General features: G+C 35.4%; 1 protein-coding gene across 2 annotated transcripts in view; it reads left to right on the top strand.

Annotated features, from left to right (window-relative positions):
* The window catches only part of MAN2A1 (mannosidase alpha class 2A member 1), a 172,447-nt gene that overhangs the window by 81,144 nt on the left and 70,804 nt on the right, over positions 1-20,499 (top strand). For both annotated transcript variants that reach the window (XM_008704925.2, XM_040621982.1), the window contains exons 9-12: positions 8,879-9,081; positions 11,882-12,064; positions 16,117-16,231; positions 17,510-17,577. In XM_008704925.2, coding sequence (XP_008703147.1) covers positions 8,879-9,081; positions 11,882-12,064; positions 16,117-16,231; positions 17,510-17,577 — 569 coding nt within the window. The remainder of the gene's footprint in view (positions 1-8,878; positions 9,082-11,881; positions 12,065-16,116; positions 16,232-17,509; positions 17,578-20,499) is intronic.

Below are 20,499 nucleotides of genomic sequence, written 5' to 3'. Positions count from 1 at the left end.
TTTTCATTTTTCAGTGATGTCCTGTTTTTGTACCAGCATCGAAAGTTTGTTTCTCTCTGACGGTTGCACCCTTGTGATTCAGTCGTGTGACTGGCAGATGCAGATGAACATGTCATGAATTTTGCAATGAATGTCTTGTGTCCAGAGAATACATTAACATTTTTCTTAGTTGAGAAAACTTCCAAAATTAATCATTTGCGTGTAGTTCTTCCTCTTTTTTACCCCCCTTTTAGAAAATTTCTAACATACCCTAAAGTTTTGAGAACAACTTAAGTACCCTTCCCCTGACCCCCGCCTCTCCATATCCACAGCTCAGCTACCACATTGATCAACTCAAGGACAGTCCTCAGTGTCCTCTCTCACCCTCTCCCAGGATTACTTTGGAGGAAATAGTAGTTATGTGGTTCTGTAACCATTTCAGTATGTATCTAAACGATAAGGGCTCTGTTTAAAAGTGCAGTCATAATGCCATTATTACATCTAAAAAATTAACAATAATTCAGTATCATCATATATCTGGGTAGATTCAAATTTTCCTGATCACATACAGGCATTTTTTTTTTTTTTTGGCAGATGTTTCTTGAGTCAGGATTCAAAGAAGAGTCATATTAGACCCTTTGTGAGAAAATTACCCAACGTGTTTATTATTTTCACATGCTAACCTATGAGACAGTAGAATATCTGTGGAAATACTATGGAAAGGAAGCAATGTTACTGTTTAGGAAATTAGAAAGCTGATAATAGGCCACATTTTATGTAGGGAGAATTCAAGTTTATTAAGTAAATATAAATACTATCAAATAGATAAATAAACTTAAATAGAATGCCAAGTGTATTCAGGATACTTAAACAACTGAATTTCTACCAGATTATGAACTCAGCGCATCAGGTCTGTGTTTATTTTATTTCATTTTTTTTAATGATTTTTTATTATATTATGTTAGTCACCGTACAGTACATCCCCGGTTTCCGATGTAAGGCTCGATGATTGATTAGTTGTGTATAACACCCAGTGCACCATGCAATACGTGCCCTCCTTACTACCCATCACCAGTCTATCCCATTCCCCCACCCCCCTCCCCTGTGAGGCCCTCAGTTTGTTTCTCATAGTCCATAGTCTCTCATGTTTCATTCCCCCTTCTGATTACCCCCCCTTTCTTTATCCCTTTCTTCCCCTACCGATCATCCTAGTTCTTATATTCCGTAGATGAGAGAAATCATATGATAGTTGTCTTTCTCTGCTTGACTTATTTCACTTAGCATTATCTCCTCCAGTGCCGTCCATGTTGTAGCAAATGTTGAGAACTCATTCTTTCTGATAGCTGAGTAATACGCCATTGTATATATGGACCACAACTTCTTAATCCAGTCATCTGTTGAAGGGCGTCTCGGCTCCTTCCACGATTTAGGTATTGTGGACATTGCTGCTATGAACATTGGGGTGCATGTGGCCCTTCTCTTCACTACGTCTGTATTTTTGGGGTAAATACCCAGTAGTGCAATGGCTGGATCATAGGGTAGCTCAATTTTTAACTTTTTAAGGGACCTCCACACTGTTTTCCAGAGTGGCTGTACCAACTTGCATTCCCACCAACAATGTAGGAGGGATCCCCTTTCTCCACATCCTCTCCAACAATTGTTGTTTCTTGCCTTGTCTATTTTTGCCATTCTAACTGGCGTAAGGTGGTATCTCAGTGTGGTTTTGATTTGAATTTCCTTGATGGCTAATGATTTTGAACATTTTTTCATGTGTCTGTTAGCCATTTGTATGTCTTCATTGGAAAAGTGTCTGTTCATATCTTCTGCCCATTTTTTGATTTGTTTATTTGTTTCTCGTGTATTGAGTTTGAGAAGTTCTTTGTAGATCTTGGATACCAGTCCTTTATCTGTAGTGTCATTTGCAAATATCTTCTCCCATTCCGTGGGCTGCCTCTTAGTTTTTCTGACTGTTTCCTTGGCTGTGCAGAAACTTTTAATCTTGATGAAGTCCCATAAATTCATTTTATCTTTTGTTTCTCTTGCCTTTGGGGATGTGTCATGAAAAAGGTTGCTTTGGCCGATGTCGTAGAGGTTGCTGCCTATGTTCTCCTCTAGAATTTTGATGGATTCCTGTCTCACATCGAGGTCTTTCATCCATTTGGAGTTTATTTTTGTGTATGGTGTGAGATAGTGGTCAAGTTTCATTCTTTTGCATGTAGCTGTCCAATTTTCCCAGCACCATTTATTGAAGAGACTGTCTTTTTCCCACCGGATGTTTTTTCCTGCTTTATCAAATATTAGTTGCCCAAAGAGCCGAGGGTCCATTTCTGGGCTCTCTATTCTGTTCCATTGGTCTATGTGTCTGTTTTTGTGCCAGTACCATGCTGTCTTTGTGATCACAGCTTTGTAGTACAGCTCGAAATCCGGCATTGTGATGCCCCCAGCTTTGTTTTTCCTTTTCAACAGTTCCTTGGAGATTCGGGGCCTTTTCTGTTTCCATACAAATTTAAGGACTGTTTGTTCCAGTTCTTTGAAAAATGTCCTTGGTATTTTGATCGGGATAGCATTGAAAGTGTAGATTGCTCTGGGTAGCATGGACATTTTAACTATGTTAATTCTTCCAATCCATGAGCATGGAATATCTTTCCATCTTTTTATGTCTTCCTCAATGTCTTTCAAGAGTGATTTATAGTTTCTAGAATATAGGTCCTTTACGTCTCTGGTTAAGTTAATTCCAAGGTAACGTATGGTTTTTGGTGCTATTGTAAATGGGATGGATTCCCTAATTTCTCTTTCTTCGGTCTCGTTATTCGTGTATAGAAATGCAACTGATTTCTGAGCATTGATTTTGTATCCCGCCACGTTACTGAATTGCTCTATAACTTCTAATAGTTTGGGAGTGGCTTCTTTTGGGTTTTCCATATAGAGTATCATGTCATCTGCAAAGAGAGACATTTTGACTTCTTCTTTGCCAATTTGAATACCTTTGATCCCTTTTTGTCGTCTGATTGCTGTTGCAAGGACTTCTAGTACTATGTTGAATAATAGTGGCGAGAGTGGGCATCCTTGTCGTGTTCCTGATCTTAAGGGAAAGGCTTCCAGCTTTTCCCCATTGAGAATAATATTTGCAGTAGGCTTTTCATAGATGGCTTTTATGAGATTGAGAAATGTACCTTCTATTCCTACACTCTGAAGGGTTTTAATCAGGAAAGGATGCTGTATTTTGTCAAATGCTTTTTCGGCATCGATTGAGAGGATCATATGGTTCTTGAGTCTTTTCTTGTTGATATGATGTATCACGCTGATTGATTTGCGAATATTGAACCACGCTTGCATCCCAGGTATGAATCCCACTTGATCGTGGTGGATAATCCTTTTAATGAACTGTTGGATTCTATTAGCAAGTATCTTGTTGAGGATTTTGGCGTCCATATTCATTAGGGAAATCGGTCTGTAATTCTCCTTTTTGATGGGGTCTTTGCCTGGTTTGGGGATCAAGGTAATATTGGCCTCATAGAATGAGTTTGGTAGCTTTCCTTCTGTTTCTATTTTTTGAAATAGCTTTAGGAGAATAGGTATTATTTCTTCTTTGAATGTTTGGTAGAATTCCCCAGGAAAACCGTCCGGGCCTGGAGTTTTGTTATTTGGAAGGTTGTTTATCACTGACTCAATTTCTTCATAATTAATTGGCCTGTTTAAGAAATCAATTTCTTCCTTTTTCAATCTTGGTAGTTTATAGGTTTCCAGGAAGGATTCCATCTCTTCCAGATTGCTTAGTTTATTGGCATATAGCTGTTGATAAAAATTTCTAATAATCCTTCCAATTTCAATGGTGTTCGTCGTGACCTCTCCTTTTTCATTCATAATTTTAATAATCTGGGTCCTTTCTCTTTTCTTTTGGATAAGTCTTGCCAGTGGTCTGTCAATTTTATTGATTCTCTCCAAGAACCAGCTTCTAGTCCTGTTGATCTGCTCTACTGTACTTCTGGTTTCTGCTTGATTGATTTCAGCTTTAATTTTGGTCAACTGCTTCCTCGTGAGTGGATTAGGCCTGTCCCTCTGTTGCTGTTCCAGCTTCTTGAGGTGAGAATATAAAAACTGCATTTTAGATTTTTCTATTCTTTTGAGTGAGGCTTGGATGGCTATGTATTTCCCCCTTAGGACTGCCTTTGCAGTATCCCATAGTTTTTGGACCATTGTGTTTTCATTCTCGTTGGTCTCCTATTTCCTTCTTTGCCCGGTAGGGCAATTTTTAAAGTAACTTTAATAATTGAAGTATCACTTACATAGGAGATGTGCACAAACCGTTAAATGTACAGAGAATTTTTTGAGTTAAAAAACCTCATGTAACTGCTGTCCAGTTTAAGACAGAACATTTTTGGCATCCCAAAAGAGTCCTTCAGAGCATTGCCAAATCTCACAAAAGTAACCTTATTTTCCCTTCTGTCATCATGATTAGTGTCGTTTCTTTGGAAATGATATAAGAGGGGAATCTTCAGTATGTGTTACTTTGTGTCTGGCTTTCCTTGCTCCAAGTTATATTTGCAAGATTCATCTGTGTTGTTGCATGTAGCAGTATATTCATTTTTTTAAAGATTTTATTTATTTATTTTGGGGGGGAAGTGCGAGCGGGGGGAGGGGCAGAGGGAGAGGAAAGAGAGACTCTCAAGCCAACTGCGCGCTGAGTGCAGAGCCGAACGTGCAGCTCAGTCTCACGACCCCGAGATCATGACCTGAGCCAAAATCAAGAGTTGGATGCTTAACCAGCTGAGCCACCCTGGTGCCCCACAGTATATTCATTTTTAATGCTGTATATTATCTTCAGTATCCATTTGATAAATATGCCACAATTTGTCCATTGTATTATTGATGGACACTTGGGTTATTTCCAGTTTTTATCTATTACAGATAAAGCCATTTTGAATATTTTGTGCATGGTTTTATATACATGTATGTGAATTTATGTGGGTATAAAATGGGATGGAGATTTTGGTCATATGCACATGTTCAACTTCAGTAGATATTGCCAAACGGTATCCCAAAATAAATGCACTAGTCATTGCATTGTATGACAATTTCAGTTGCTGTACTTCCTTACTCAAATTTTTTATTGTTAGGATTTTTTTTTGTCTTTATATTTTTATTATCGATGTGATGGTTTTATTCTATATTTCCCTGGTAGTTAATGAGTTGAACCTCTTTTCATAAGTTTATTGCCTTTTAGGTTATCCTCTATTGTGAAGAGACTATTTAAATCTTTTGATGACTTTTCCTTAAATTGGGTTGTCTGTCTTTTTGTGCCATTTATAGCTCTTTTATATATTTTGGTTTGAGTCTTTCTTCAGATAAAAGTTATGCAAATATTGTCTCCCACTATGTAAGCCTGTTTCTTAATTTCTTTCTTAATGCTATCTTTTGATAAATGGAAATTCTTCATTTTAATTAAATCTAATATAACAGTATTTTCCTTTATGGTTAGTGCTGTCGTATTCTGCTTAAGAGATTTTTGTTTCTACCCCATAGTTGTGAAAATACACTTCTCATGAAGCTGTCATCCAGAAGCTTTATTGTTTTACCTTCAATATTTAGGTCTGTAATCTATTTGGAATTGATTTTTTTGTGTGAATTGTATTCAGATAGGGATCAAGTTACATATTTGCCCATATGGATATCTACCACCATTTATTGAAAAGACCAGTTTGCCCACTTACTGCAGCGTCATCTTTGTCATTAATTATGAGTAAAACTATTTGTGTGGATCTTATATAGACTCTATTCAATTTTGTCTCTTTGATTAATCTCATACTGTCTTAATTACTATAGTTTTAGAATAGATCTTAATGTCTAATAGCTTAAGTCTTCTAATTTTGTTTTCCTTCTCAAGATTGCATTGGTTTTCTTTATAGTTCTGTATAGGCTTAGGATCAACTTTTAAATTCCTACCAAAAAAAAAAAAAAAAAGAAATAGTTGGAATTTTGATTGGGATTGCAATGAACCTATAGATCAATTTGAGTATAATAAACTTCTTTACAAATATTAGGCCATCCATGAACATGGTATATTCCATGTATAAAAATACAGTTGACATTTGCATTCTAACCTTGTACCTAGTAACCTTCATGCATTTCCTTTCTTTCTGGAATTTTTGTCACTCAAGTGTTGGCTGCTTGGATTGCCTTTAGATATCTTCAAACAAAAGCTTTTTTTCCCCTCTCTGTTGTTTATCTAGTTACATCCATTCTCTGTAGAATGTTTGAAGTTATTTTGTCCAAGCCATATGGTTCAGTTTATTATTATTTTCTTTTAATGAAAGGAAAAACAAAAGTAAGCAATTGAATTTAGATGGCTAAATGACACTGTACCAGCCGAGACAGTCAGTTTGCTATTGGTCATCACTTATTTAACAATTTAGGTACTTTTTCTCATATGTTGTTCTGATAGAGAAGTTTGATTATGTTTAAGATTAAGGTTATGTGAAACATATAATTTGTTGCCTTTTAAAGTAAGAAACATTTACCTTTTTTTTGATTATTTGGAATATGTACTTTATTTGAGCTACCAAGAGACTGTCAAAAAATTTACTCTTAAATAATTTCTTTGGAAGCTACTCTAGCATAGATACAGGATTGTATGTCAGTCCTATGAGATTGAATTAAGTTTGTGAGATCAGTTACATAAACTTTGCCCTGGGAAATTGCCTTGAAGGAAATATTTTCACCTTGGCTAATACCAAAAAATAATTAAAATATTTTAAAAAGGTATACTTTGTTGTTAATATTAGCTCTGTAGCATGCCGCAGTTTCCTAAAATCTGAAACTGAAGAGGATTTTGTTATCTCACATCACAGAAATCCCTTTTTATATAGATGAGAAAGTGAGGCTCAGAAATTTAGATTGTTGAATATTTTGATACTTTTATCAGTATATTTCCCTGAGCTTATCTGTACCTACTGGGCCTCAAGTTAATGCTGTATTTCTTTGTATTGGTGACCCTCATGGTTAAATACACACACTTACATTCTGCTTCTTAGAATGTGTTAAGTGAGTAATAAATAACTTAATTTTTGAGTACTTACTATTTCCTATTAACTTTTTTTTTTTTTTAGACAGAGAGCGCACATGGGGTGGGGAGGAATGGGAAGAGGGAGAGAGAATTTTTTTTTTTTTTTTTTAAGATTTTATTTATTCATTTGACAGAGATAGAGACAGCCAGCGAGAGAGGGAACACAAGCAGGGGGAGTGGGAGAGGAAGAAGCAGGCTCATAGCGGAGGAGCCTGATGTGGGGCTCGATCCCAGAACGCCGGGATCACGCCCTGAGCCGAAGGCAGACGCTTAACCGCTGTGCCACCCAGGTGCCCCAGGGAGAGAGAATCTTAAGTGGACTCCATGCCCAACACAGAGCCCAGTGCAGGGCTTGATCTTATGACCCCAAGATCACGAACTGAACTGAAATCAAGAGTGAGATGCTTACCTGACTGAGCCATCAAGGCACCCCTGCTATTAACTTTTTAAAGTGCTTCACTTTAGTTAACTTATTTAATTCTATGAATAGCTTCTGGGGGGTACTAAAATTATTCCCATTATAGATGAGGAAACTGAGGCACAAATAGATTAACTTGCCCAGGACACATTGTATTTGGTGAAGCCAAGATAAGACTGGGTAATATTGTTGAAAATTACTTTTCTGTGATGTAAACATAAGGATTTAGAAATAATCATCTATTTTGCTGTTATAAAATTTATTGTGTCACAGGTACATGATGATAACTTATATTTGTCTTACTAATATTGTGTTTCCAGCTGAAATTTTGCCTTTGCAATAGAAAAATGATAGCTAAAACTTATGCCATTATTTCCCAGTTGTGTTTCTAAGCATTTTACTTAGAACTCTATTAGCTGTAACACAGAGACAATATATCAATATGCTCAAAACCACGTAAGTGGTAGAGACGGAGTTCATACCCAGCTGTCCGGATCCAAGTTCTGTGCTGTTCTTAACCACTCTTCTAGAGTGCTACTCACTGTTTTTAACTACTCTTAATTATTTTTCTGCCACTGAATCAAAATAGCTTTTAGTATCTTTGTGTGTGTGTGTGTGTGTGTGGTAGAAAAAACAAAAATAGCCATCTTACCGTTATTCAGAGAAATGCATTCCCTGTTAAATTCTCTGTTTATCTCTAAAAACACTGCCTTTTAATATCTGTTTACATGGTCTGCTATAATACTTCTTTTTTCCTTTGATTTATGGAATAGCTTGGGCTCATAAAAATGGATTTATGTTCTGGTAATTTAAATCATTAGTCAAAAGACTTTTTCGTTTGAGCAGTCAACCTTGCAGTTCTTGTCACTCTTTGTGTTTTACTTCTATTCAATGTTACCTGCTGGTAGAAAAAGTCCATTTTTTTAATGACCTGCTGTTCTTGAAGTCTCCCTTATGAGAGCTCAACCTAGGGGGACAGGGAGGCCAGGGGAGTGTATGTGCATATGACATAGGAAAAATACTTTAATGGTTAACCAAACTGTTATGTAAATATTTTATTTTTGCTGCTTCCTCCCATCTTTTATTCATCTCTGAATTATTCTATTCCCTGACCCTTGCACAGTTTGAAATTCTGGAGATTTGTAAGGAGTTTTCAGATCCACAGATTTGTATATCTAAGTAGTTCTTCCAACCCCTTAGGTGTATAAGTTTTATTTTAGTTTAATTTGGGCCCCGATGCAAGTGAAACAGTTACTGTGTATTTTTCCTCCTGCTTTTGAGTTTTGTAAAATCTGAGCTAGATTTTCATCTTAACTTGGAAGCGCATCTTAAATATTTATTATTAACTTTTCCTTTCAGTGCTAGAGGTAATTTTAAGCTAGAGATGAATAATTTAAGTGTCACTTTTTTAAAATTAGATACAGTTTGGGACTTTATCGGATTATTTTGATGCACTGGATAAAGAAGATGTAACCATTGGAAAGAATAGCCAATCAACGTTCCCAGTTCTAAGTGGAGATTTTTTCACTTATGCCGACCGGGATGATCATTACTGGAGTGGCTACTTTACATCCAGACCCTTTTACAAACGAATGGATAGGATATTGGAATCCCATTTAAGGTACATTTATGTTTAGATAGCTACATTAATTATTCACCTCTTTTTTGTGATCATAGCCTTTTTGTAGAGTTTTGCATAACATGCAACATTTATGCAGTGTTAGGATGTGTTTAATGTAATTGTGAAATTGTAATGCAATCGAAAATATGTCTCCATTGCATAACCAGATTATTACATGGGTTTTTGTTCTGAAAGGAAAAGCAGTTTATGTAATTAGACTTTCTCCTGTATTTTATGTTTTGTATGTTTCTAATTAATTACTGGTGTTGTTTGCACACCATGATAACATCCAGTGGCATCGTCATGTTGTGTCTGCAGGTCAGTAATCAGACAGACTAAGTTGTTGGAAACGAGTAAGGGTCACAAGGAACAAATAGGGCCTCTCTGTGGCCAAAATGTGGGCCTCAAGGTACATAATCTAAAACTAATGTATTTTGTATGCGGAAGAACTTTAGAGACTCCACCTCAGTTCTCACTTACTTGAAACATATTTCTATAGGTGTGATTTTCTGCTTGTAGAAGAACAAAACTTGAAAGACAAGAGAACTGATGGCGGCAGAGTGATTGGCTGAAAAAGTGTACTGACAGGGAGAAGGCAGAAAAGTCCGTAGAAAACAAAACACTCTAGACCAGCGTTGTCCAACAGAACTCTCTACAGTGGTAGAAATCTTCTGTATCTGTTTTCTGCTTTGTTCACTATGGTAGCCACTTGCCATGTTTAACTGTTGAGCACTTGAAATGTGACCAGTGTGGCTGAGGAACTGAACTCTTAATTTCCTTTAATTTTAGTTTATTTAAGTGTAAATAACCACACATGGCTAGTAGCTATCATAGTGGGTTTTGTTGCTTTTTGGTAAAGATGAACCACCCCAGGGACTCCTGGGGCTCTTTCTATGTGTGTCTGGGGCTCTTTCTATGTGTGTGTAGCCTGGAAGTTTAATTCTTTTTCATGATAAGTTCGCTTTCAACTTAGTTCAGATCATGAATTCATGATGATTAGTTTTCATGTTGAATCTCAGTATTAAAAATAAAAAGTCGTCTCATACCCACCTTCTTCTGTGTACTGATAGAAACGGTACATTTTGGAAAGCCCTTTTATAAAAATCATGAATTTCTCCAAGAGTGTACTTTGGTATAGTAGTGTGTTTATTTGTTTGTTTGTTTTATTTTTACTGTTTCCATGCTGTTACCATTATTTCAAAAGCCTAATCTTTGACTGTTTTTTTGGGATATTCACAAATGTGCCGGATGGACACATACTATTGTATTTATAATGAAATAGTGTTTCTATGTTAGAAAGATTTATGCATTCTTGCCTAATAGAATATTAATTATCTATTATGTTATTCTAAACTACCTATGATAAAAACAGAAAGTACTAAGTAATGTGGAGATTTTTTTGGACCACTGCATTTTTTTTAAAGTGTCAACAATTTTTTAGTGACAAAGAGTTACGAATATTTATTCAATCTTAATTTATTGAACATATATAAGGTGAAGTACTTAGTGCGAGTAATAATATATTTTGAAAATTCTGCTTTAAAACAAAATAAAACAACAAAAAGCTATATAATTATGAATTTCAAGATGTAATCAACTTATTTGAAAATAAGTTTATTGTGTGATAATAGATATTTCATCTTAATGCTCATTTATAAAACATTTGAATAGAAGAGTATAGAGAAGAAACTAATTTTTAAATCCCATTTTTAAATTTCGGGATATCTATATGTATGTACTCTTTGCAAAGCCAGGAGTATGTGCGATGGATGTATATGAACATATATACACAATTTCCTTAATTCGAGTTTAGTGCTTCTCCTGCCATGAATTTCAGAAGGGTTAGACTTTAAAGGCAGAGATTATTTAGTATCCTTTAATTATTTAAAAATTTAAAAGAGTTCTGTTTTTTTTAAGTACTTCAAACTTCTCCTTTTTCCTCATATTGTGATACATTTCCAAGCTGCTTCGGTTTCCTTCCCATCCTCCGTAATACGCTTGGCATGAAGAACCTTCTGACATTTTTTACTTCATCAAGTTGTATCTCTTTTTAAAGAACTTCTTTTGAAACCTGTCTTGAACCATATCCTCAGATGAAAAAAATAAAGCGTGAAAATAAGTCCCTATATTCTTGCTCAGAAACTATTCTTAAGCCAAAGTGTTTTATTCTTTAAAATAAATGAGAAACGACAGCATATGTTTTATCACCTTTCAGTTTATATTGTTACATTCCCACTAGTTGTTGCATGTTCTCATTCAGCACGGAAACTAGCTGTTGTCATGAGCTGTCAGGCCGTCGCTTCTGCCTCTCCTTCACTGTTAGGCTCCCACTCATGTGACCATCTCCACACCGTCTCTCCTTTAATGTACATATGTGAGAGTGAGTGGCTTTCTGGTGATGAAGCTCTTGGTATGTGTCTGTGATGATCTTGGAGAGAAGAAAGGACAGAAACCATTATCTACTTCTTACTGCTGTGTTGAGCTATTTTTTTTCACTATGTTATACATAAGTAAACCTATCTCACTGCCAGTGGGTACTGGCTTCTTTCCAGGACCATCTAGAACAAGGGCCCTTTATATCAATTTAGACATGATGTTCTCTGATAATTGATAATTTAGATATATTAGGTGAAGACCTTGATGGTTTTATAAGAATGCTTATTATCAACATCTTTTTTATAAATTGTGTTGAAATTGTGGATTTAAAAAAAAATGCATTTGAAAATGTATCAGTACCACATATTTTAAATAGTAAACGTTTGTTTTGAAACAAGAATTAATGACTGTTTTATGCAATTAGGGCTGCTGAAATTCTTTACTATTTCGCCCTGAAACAAGCTCAGAAATACAAGATAAGTAAATTTCTTTCATCATCCCATTACATGGCACTGACAGAAGCCAGAAGAAATTTGGGACTGTTTCAACATCATGATGCTATCACAGGAACTGCAAAAGATTGGGTGGTTGTGGATTATGGTACCAGGTAATATAATTATTAAAAAGTGATTATAAAACATTTTTTTTTAAATTTTGGGTCACAGGCTTTTATCTTTGATGAAGTTGTTAATGTACATCAGACCATATCAACAATGACACCCCTTGTAAGTATTGCTGTAGAAAAACAACAATCAGTATTCAAAGCATTTTTCAAGAATTCTGTTGACAGTGTACTAGCTGTCCTAACTTTTTATTGCAGTGCATTTCTGCAAATGGAGTAGTAAAACATTATTATAAAGCTGATTCTGTTTTCTCCCAAGTATAGTGTGGTATTTGGGGTTACCATGTTGACCAAGGAGTTGGTATCAGGTAAATGATAGCTACAATCCAAGGAGATAAAGAGCCATACTTGATTGTATAGCAGCTTAATTTAGTCCTATTTCAGATCCAGTTGTTCTCAGATACCTCTTTTTTTTTTTTTTAAGAGAGATATTGACAAAAAAAGAATCAGCCTAGAGGATAGCCAGGAAGTAGAAGAACCTAGAAACCTTGACATATATGGATGATACAAGGAATTGGGATGAGAAGGGTTGGCCTGGGTATTGATATCAAAGCCAGCTTCAACTCTTGGAAGGTGAGATGAGTGAGGGAGAGGAAGCTCAGTTATGTTCACATGGCAGAATTGGAAACAGTGATTTGGCTTTTGGTTGGACCAGCAGGAGACTTTGTAAATACTGCTTCCCACTAATCAAAAGGCTTAACCTTTGTGATAGTGAGATTTCCATCATCATGCCCTAGTTTGGGTAACCATTCGTTCGGATCAGTGTAGAGCAGATTCCTATGTTGGCGAAGGAGTTTTGACTATTGTTTCATTATGGTTTAGTTATTTCTTCCAGATTTTTTTCCTATCAATAATGGTGTACTTCGATAATATTTTAAAATTGTTAAAATATACTCTTTCTTATAATACAGATTTAAAAAGTGAATCTCCTTTTTTAATAAATGTTTCCTCCCATATGTGAAAAGTGTATACAGCACATAAAGTCAACATTACAGATTGATCCACAACTGATATCACTTATCATAATAAGTGTTAATTAAAATTTTAGTTACAGTATTTTGACTGCCTTTCTAGATATTTGAAAAACAAATTCTTGAGGTTTCATAAGTTGACTTGAGTCCTTGAAAATATATTCATGGTAGTATCTCGAGTATCTTCTTAGTTTTCTTTTGGCCAATGTATTTGGCATCTGTTGAGGTTGAGCTGGGCTTAAAATGGAAAACACTCATTGGCTGATAATGATAATTGGTTTTTCTCCCACAGAAGGCATTTTTGAAAATAAGGTCGGATCCTCCATTTTTTCCTTCTCACCTGCTCCTGTCTTCTTGGTTTATTGAGAGTTTAAAAGTGAAGCTTAGGTTAAGAAAAGAATTCCACGGAGAAAATGAAGAAGTCATTCTCCTACACTGTCTACTTCTCTTGCTGTCTTATTGAAAGAGACTTGGGTATAGGTCATTGAGTTTTTGCAACTGAACATTTTCTGTCTCATAACCTTTCCAGAAGGCCTGTCATTAGTTCCTCCATATGTTTGGTTATGCTTTTAGCTTATAAAAACATCACCATACAAAATTGCATCTTAGAGAAAAAAGACAATAATTCTCAAATTGTACTTGACATTTGTGAATTTGCTTTGCGAGCACTTCACACTTCATTGAAAAGTCATACACAATTATCAAGTCATTAGCATAGACATTTTAAGTAGGAAATTTCAAAACACAAGTTAGAGAGTTATAAACAAAGAGGCAGCTAGCATTGGGTGTTCTCTTGTTCTTAGACTGTTGACTGTTTATTCAGATGTTGGCAGAAGTGTCCCTGTGAACAAGTGTATGAGTTAAGGATTGCATTTGGCTGCTAGTAATAGCAACTTGAAATGGAACAGATCCTATCCTACTTACTTTTACGTCATGGGGAAGAAGTCTGCATGTCCCCAGTTCAGGTATAGCAGCTCCACAGCGCCAGCAGGGGTCCAGACCCTTCTAGCTTTCTCTTCTGTCATCTAAAGGTGATTCTGCTCTCAAAAATAGATTAAATGTTTATGTAATTATCACCTGGAGAGCAAGAATACATCATGGCTATTTGAAGGTTAATTCTAATCATGGCATAAAAAAATGAATTAGACTGGGACAGTGCCTGTGATGGATGTTCATCCTTAAAGTGGATAATGGGGCCACGTGCAAGAGAAGACATGGTAATCAGCTACTGAAAGATTTAGAATTCTGCCAATTTCTATGTTGTGATTAAGGTAGGTAGAAGAAAAAAATGAACAAAGGGTAAGTGTGAGGGCCCAAACGTATAGCTCAAACTACTCACTGACTGACAAACCTGGTAGTATCTGCTTTAAACAGTAGTAATGATAACAAAGTAGAGAACTGTGATTTCAAAGTGATGGTCCCTGAACTGTTCAGTGATACTAGGATACGGACATGTTAGGAAATTAGAGGCTCTGGGAAATCCCACAATGATGAAATGTTGAAACATTACAATTTTGCTTTACCCACTGTTTCCCAAACTTATTTACTGTGTTTAATCTTGTTTTGCTTTAAACAAAACAGCCTTATGTATCCCGAGAAAGCGTTTGGGGAATACTGTGCCAGTCCTTAGTGCTTATCTCGTTAGATACACCTGTGTGCATGTGCCTTTAGGATACAAACACTGACGTGTGGCATTCCCTCAGCTTAAGCAGGACTCCTCAGTGCACTGTAGTACGTATGCGGTTTTAGCTGATGGAGAAAATGACTTTTATTCTTCAGGTTCTGACGGCCTAATAAAGATAGCCATGTGGATTAAAAAAATAAACTTAAATCAAGGGGCTTTTTTCTATAACTGAACTGTATTCATATTATCTTTTAGTCTGGTGAAAACTCTTGTTATCACCTAGGAAAACATTTGAGTAGACTAAGAAATTAGCTGGGTGATGGCCTGAACTAACACACGGAAGACTTTGATACTATGTATGTATAACACATTTGCATAGTTAAGTAACTGCCCGAGTGTGGTCGCTTACATCTTTGAAAGTAAGCTCAATGCTCTGCAAAAAGAAGTTATTTCTAATTCTCTTGCACATTTTTTTGTTGTTGCATGCCAACAGGAATGTTAACATATAGATCCAAAATTGCTTCCTGTATTGGGGAAAATAATAGAATCACTCTAGAAACATAATAGATTCAATGGCCGATTGAAAGCATGTTTAGCCAAGTTTCTGTACAGATTTCTGCAGTGAGTTTACTTAGGGTTACCTGTTCTATAAAGCTTTAAAGAAACAAAATGGAGCTCAAAAAAAAACTTCAAACGGATTATTTTCCCCTGTGTAGTGCTTCAGCAATAGCTGGTAGCGTACCAAGATTATATTCCAGAATTGATCTTGAATAGTTGATTCATACGCATCTCTTTGGTTCCTCAGACATAAAAATACAACTTGAATACAGTTAACAATTTTAATGACCAAGAAAAGTAACGAGGACAAAGACGATTTCATCATCCAGACCTGTGAAATCTTTCTCTTTTTTTGAACAAGCAAATGAAACTAAAGTCAACAAAATATTTTTGAATCTTTCAGGAATTTGGGTTTTTTGAAGTGTGTATACTGATTGAATTTTCTTGCGAGTAACAAGTTAATCTCATGCTTTCTTTTGTTGTTTCAACATTTGTTAAGGAATTTTCTAAAGTAAAGGACCAAATCACTGTTTTGGTAAGAATGCCTTAAAGCTATTGGACTGATCAAGTTGAGTATTCTTAGTATTTGGCTTGATAGTCACAGAAAGTATCAGTAGTTTGAATAAGTTTACGTGTTTCAGGTGTGTACAGAAAGTTTTCTGTTTTAAATGAATCCTTATTAGTGATATCTTTTGATTAACCTTTTTTTTCTAAGTACTTAGTTCTGGGCAAAGAAGAGTCAGTTCATTATAGATTCATTATAGGTTTCACTTTGTGAATACAGGATGAAAGTAATGGCAGCTTGGCCATTATTAAAGAAACTGAAACTATTGTATACAGATATTTGAATTTCTTCTCAAACCAGTAAAATTTTTGGTTCACAGACTCTTTCATTCACTAACGAATTTGAAGAAGATAATTGGATATTCTGCACTGCTTCTTATTTTGAAGGACAAAAACTCATACAACTCTTACTCATTTGATAACCTCCTAGACATGGTTAGTTGCTACCTTTTATATTATCATAAAAATGTGTGATTTGTTTGTGCTTGGACTGGAAAAGGGGATGAGAAGGTGAGTGAAAAGAGACATTGAAAAATACGGATTTCCGTATACATGATTTGAAAGAATTTAGATCATTTTATATGAAATACCTGTGTGTTCTTCTTTCCTATTAGTGTGTTTGTACTTGATTTACGGTGTATGTTTTGTTCTGACTAAATCTAAACATGAAAAGTGATGAACTTACTTCGTTATGTGGAACGTACGGCTTTTAGAACACTATTAAGATGATATTATAAGGTAACTGGACGTCATAATTAGTTATTTTGCTTGGCTTTAATTAGAAGCCCCTTGGTATTTGAACTTCTGTAAACCCTTCATCTGTTGTTGCTGAACTTGAACTTGAATGATCCTAAATTATCTTCTGGTTTCAGGATGAGTCCATGGAGTACTGTGGGCAGTGCTCAGATGTGTGTAACAGTAGAGGAGCGGTTGAGGATTTAGGAGACTGGCTATTAGCCTCAACCTCTGTACCTGATTGCAGGGGCCTTGAAAAAGTTGCTTAACATCTGTGAGCCCTCATTCGTTTATCTGTAAGATGGGATGATACCTGCCTTGGCTTGTATCGTTGTTAGGATCCGAGGAGCCAATAAAACAGAACATACTCTGAAAGGAAGAATATACTCTTCAGCCCCAAGGAAGAAGAGTTGGAAAAATGGTTGATTGCAAACCTCTTTAGCCTTCCACTTGGCAGCTCAGATGTTTTGAAATTGTAACATTTTATCATTAGAGTCTACTGTGAACCGTACGCTTTGAAATTTTCCATGTAATTGGAACTTCCACATCTGGAATCAGAGATATAGATTCAATATTTTCATATACTGATGCTTGCAATTAAAATATGGTTACACATTTTTATATTAAGGTAAAAAAATCCAATAAATGGACATACATTGCTTAAGGATATGAAACCTATGATACAAAGGCAGAATAGTGAAACTTTTTGCAAAATTATCTTTAGAACTTTGATTTACTTGGTTCTTAACTGGACTCCAGTAGTCCCTGTAACATCACTGTACTGGTCTGAAGACACACCCATAAAAATGCACACACACAAGAATTACTTATTTTGAACTTTGATTGACCTTATGTAGCTAGAAGGAGGACAGTTTCCCTATTGTGTCCTTTTTAGGATTTTTATAAGTACTATTACATAGCTAGCTTCAAAACTTAAGTTTTAAAAGTAAAACAAAAAATTTTTGTTTATTTTTATAGGATTTGAAACAAAACTCACAAGGTTCTCTACCACAAAAAACTATAATAACGCTGAGTGCAGAGCCAAGGTAAATACATAATTTCTCATAAACTTTTGCTGTTGTTCTGACTTGACTTTTTTGCTTTTCATGATTCTTTTCTCCAGCGAGGATATACTTTGAGGCAGTATTTTATGTAATAAATTTATTAATTTAAAAAAAATTTTTGAAGAAATGGATTTTTCTCCCGTGACTGTCATGTTCAATGTTAATAGCTAACACAGTGCTTGGTATATTGATTGCCGAACGAACTATTATAATAATATTTTTTTACAGATATTTGGTATGGGATGGTAAATATGATTTATGATTATGTTCTTTCTTAACTCTTTGTTTACTTACCTTCTTTTCATTGATCCCTGATCCCATTTTTAAAATGAAGGAAGAAACATTTATGAAAGGTTCTTACTATAAATTGTACTAGATAACTGCCATTGTGCTGGTCAGACTGTCTCATTTTAGCGTTGTGGATTTATGTTTAGGTAACTGGGAAAGGTGTTCAGTTGACCTGAAAGTGGGGCGATTAATTGGTGGCTGCCTCTGATTTATAATGAAATGTTTTATGTTTTTATTGGTAATTATTTAACCAAGTCTTCTGTTTTTAATGACAAAATATCACTAGGTCAGTACCCACTATCCCCAGATACACAGTGTATTCTTATATAACTTTTTGCTATCTAAATTGAGAAATTTAGTATGTACAAATTGTAGGATAAAAGAATAATTGTAAAGGATAATTCATGATTTTAACTAGGTATTCCTTATTAGAATTCTTTTAAAATAAATGGAATCAAAGTATTAAGAAAACTTACAGTTGCTAATAAAAATGACATTTTGGTTACGCGTAGAATAAAGCCTTGGTTGGCTACTTCAGGAAGTAGGGACTTAAAATGTATACAGCTCATACCTTAGAACACGAAGACAGATATTTTTTAGTAACACTAAAGTATCACTAAAGTAATGGTAAAGAAATCCTACATTTCTTTCTTTTGGCCAGAAAAAGAAGGGATTAACTGGAAAAAGACAGTTTAAGTCTCAAATTTAAAGTCTTATTGCAGTGTTAAAAGCTTTCAGGTGGCCAGGTCATGAGAGAGTAGTGATACTCCCATTACAAAATGTTTTCTTTGTCTTAAAGGAAGTCATATTTTGATGTAGTTGAGGTTATATGGCTGTTCGTTAAATATTGTGTCCCTAATAAACTCAGATGTCTGTAAATCTCTTTGGCATTAGGCATAATCCTCCTTTTTCTATTTTGGTGGGAGAAGATCTTTGTTTCTGCTGACCGTAAGAATGCCTTATGCTTGCTCTAAGTAATTCATGCCCCTTCCGCACCTCATTAGTCTTCCTTTGGGAGCCTGCTAGGGTGGGTGGGACGGAGCCCTAATGGGTTACAAACCCTGTGGCTTCTTCTCTTCGTCTACCGTCCTTGCTTTAGCCAGGAGTAAGTGATAATTTAGCCCTACTTATGCTCGAACAAAAAAGGAGATCCAGGTGTATTAACTAAGAAGAAATATATTTTTGAGCTTTAATGTTGAGGACTTTTAATTATAGATAAACGTAAATAGCATTTTTGAGACTATTAGTAAAATTATCACCTTCTGATATTTCCTTTTAAACAGTTTGTATTTAAATAGTGCTCTTCATCGTAATACTACTTCTTCACAGTTCTTTTCTACCAAATGTCAGTGCTGCTACTGTTTCCGTAGTTAGGTGAGTTGGGGATACTTAGGATTGTCAAATTCTTATTTGTATCTTTATTATCTGTTTTGTACTTGAGGACCTCATGAATTGAACTACTTATACTTCTGGTTTTAAAAATCTATATTTTACTTGTTAGCCACAAAAAAAAAATTTGCCAATCTCTCAGTAAAATCAGTGAAGAGTAGAGGAATGACAGTGGCCTTCAAAATGGAAGAATTTGATAGTTTTATTTAGCAGGTACTGAAAGTGAAATCATTGTCTGCACTTCTCAGTCTTGAAGTTGGACGTTTCGGAAGTATGGTCGTGACTCCTTCTCATGTCCTTCATGAGTCCTATATAATAGTGATCTAAGGCTTAGCATTATTTTGATGATAAGAAAATTCTTGTTTGAGCAACAGATAATTAATCTAAATAACACATGCATTCTCAGTGAGGAAGACCTCCTCCTTAGAAGGGTAAAAATTGGTTCTTGGGGAGGTTGAAAAAAGTATTTTTTTAAATATATAAAGCATAAAAATTGTACTTACTAGTACAATAACAGATATACTTTCAAGTGTTATATTGAAATTGTACAGGGGGCGGGGATGATCAGGAAAAAAATGCCTAAAACGAGTCTTTAAGGAGTTGTGGTGTAAAAAGTTTGAGAAACACTGATCTGAACTCACACAGTTTCAATAATACATGTAAATAAATTTGATCATACTGTTTGGCAGCATTAGTTATAGCTATAACCTAATATAATTTAGTTTGGCAGTCCTTAAAAAGGAGTCGCTGATCTGCCCTTGGGGATATCATACACGTCCGTGAGCCTGATTGAGTTCGCAAGGTCAGGTATGCTCTATAGTGTGTGCATTCGTAGTCTTTATATGGAAGCAGGTACAACTAAGAGTTAAAAGTTAGGGCACCCTGAATGAGCCATAAATTTTCTAGCCTTAAATAATCCTTAAATGTACAGAGGTGTTTCTTCTTCTCTAAGGAAACCAGTTGTAAAAAACTGTAATACAAAGATTTACAGGATTAGGGGCGCGGAGGACATAGAGGCTGGAAGGTAAACTCCCAAGACACGCAGGGATTTTCAGTCTTCGTTCAGTGTTTGGTACTTCAGGCAGGATGGGAGCAAATATTGCCACAGCACAGGCCACCAGGTCATGTGTTTTGACAACATGTAAAGGAACTTTTTTTTTTAATGTGGATAATTTGAAATGCCGCCGAGTATACAACTAAAATTGCATTGAGATAACTTCCATGAGT

Source organism: Ursus maritimus, unplaced genomic scaffold, assembly GCF_017311325.1.
Source record: "Ursus maritimus isolate PB19 unplaced genomic scaffold, ASM1731132v1 scaffold_5, whole genome shotgun sequence".
Classification (NCBI taxonomy): domain Eukaryota; kingdom Metazoa; phylum Chordata; class Mammalia; order Carnivora; family Ursidae; genus Ursus; species Ursus maritimus.
The sequence above is the reverse complement of the archived record's forward strand: the minus strand, read 5'-3'. Positions and strand labels throughout refer to the sequence as shown.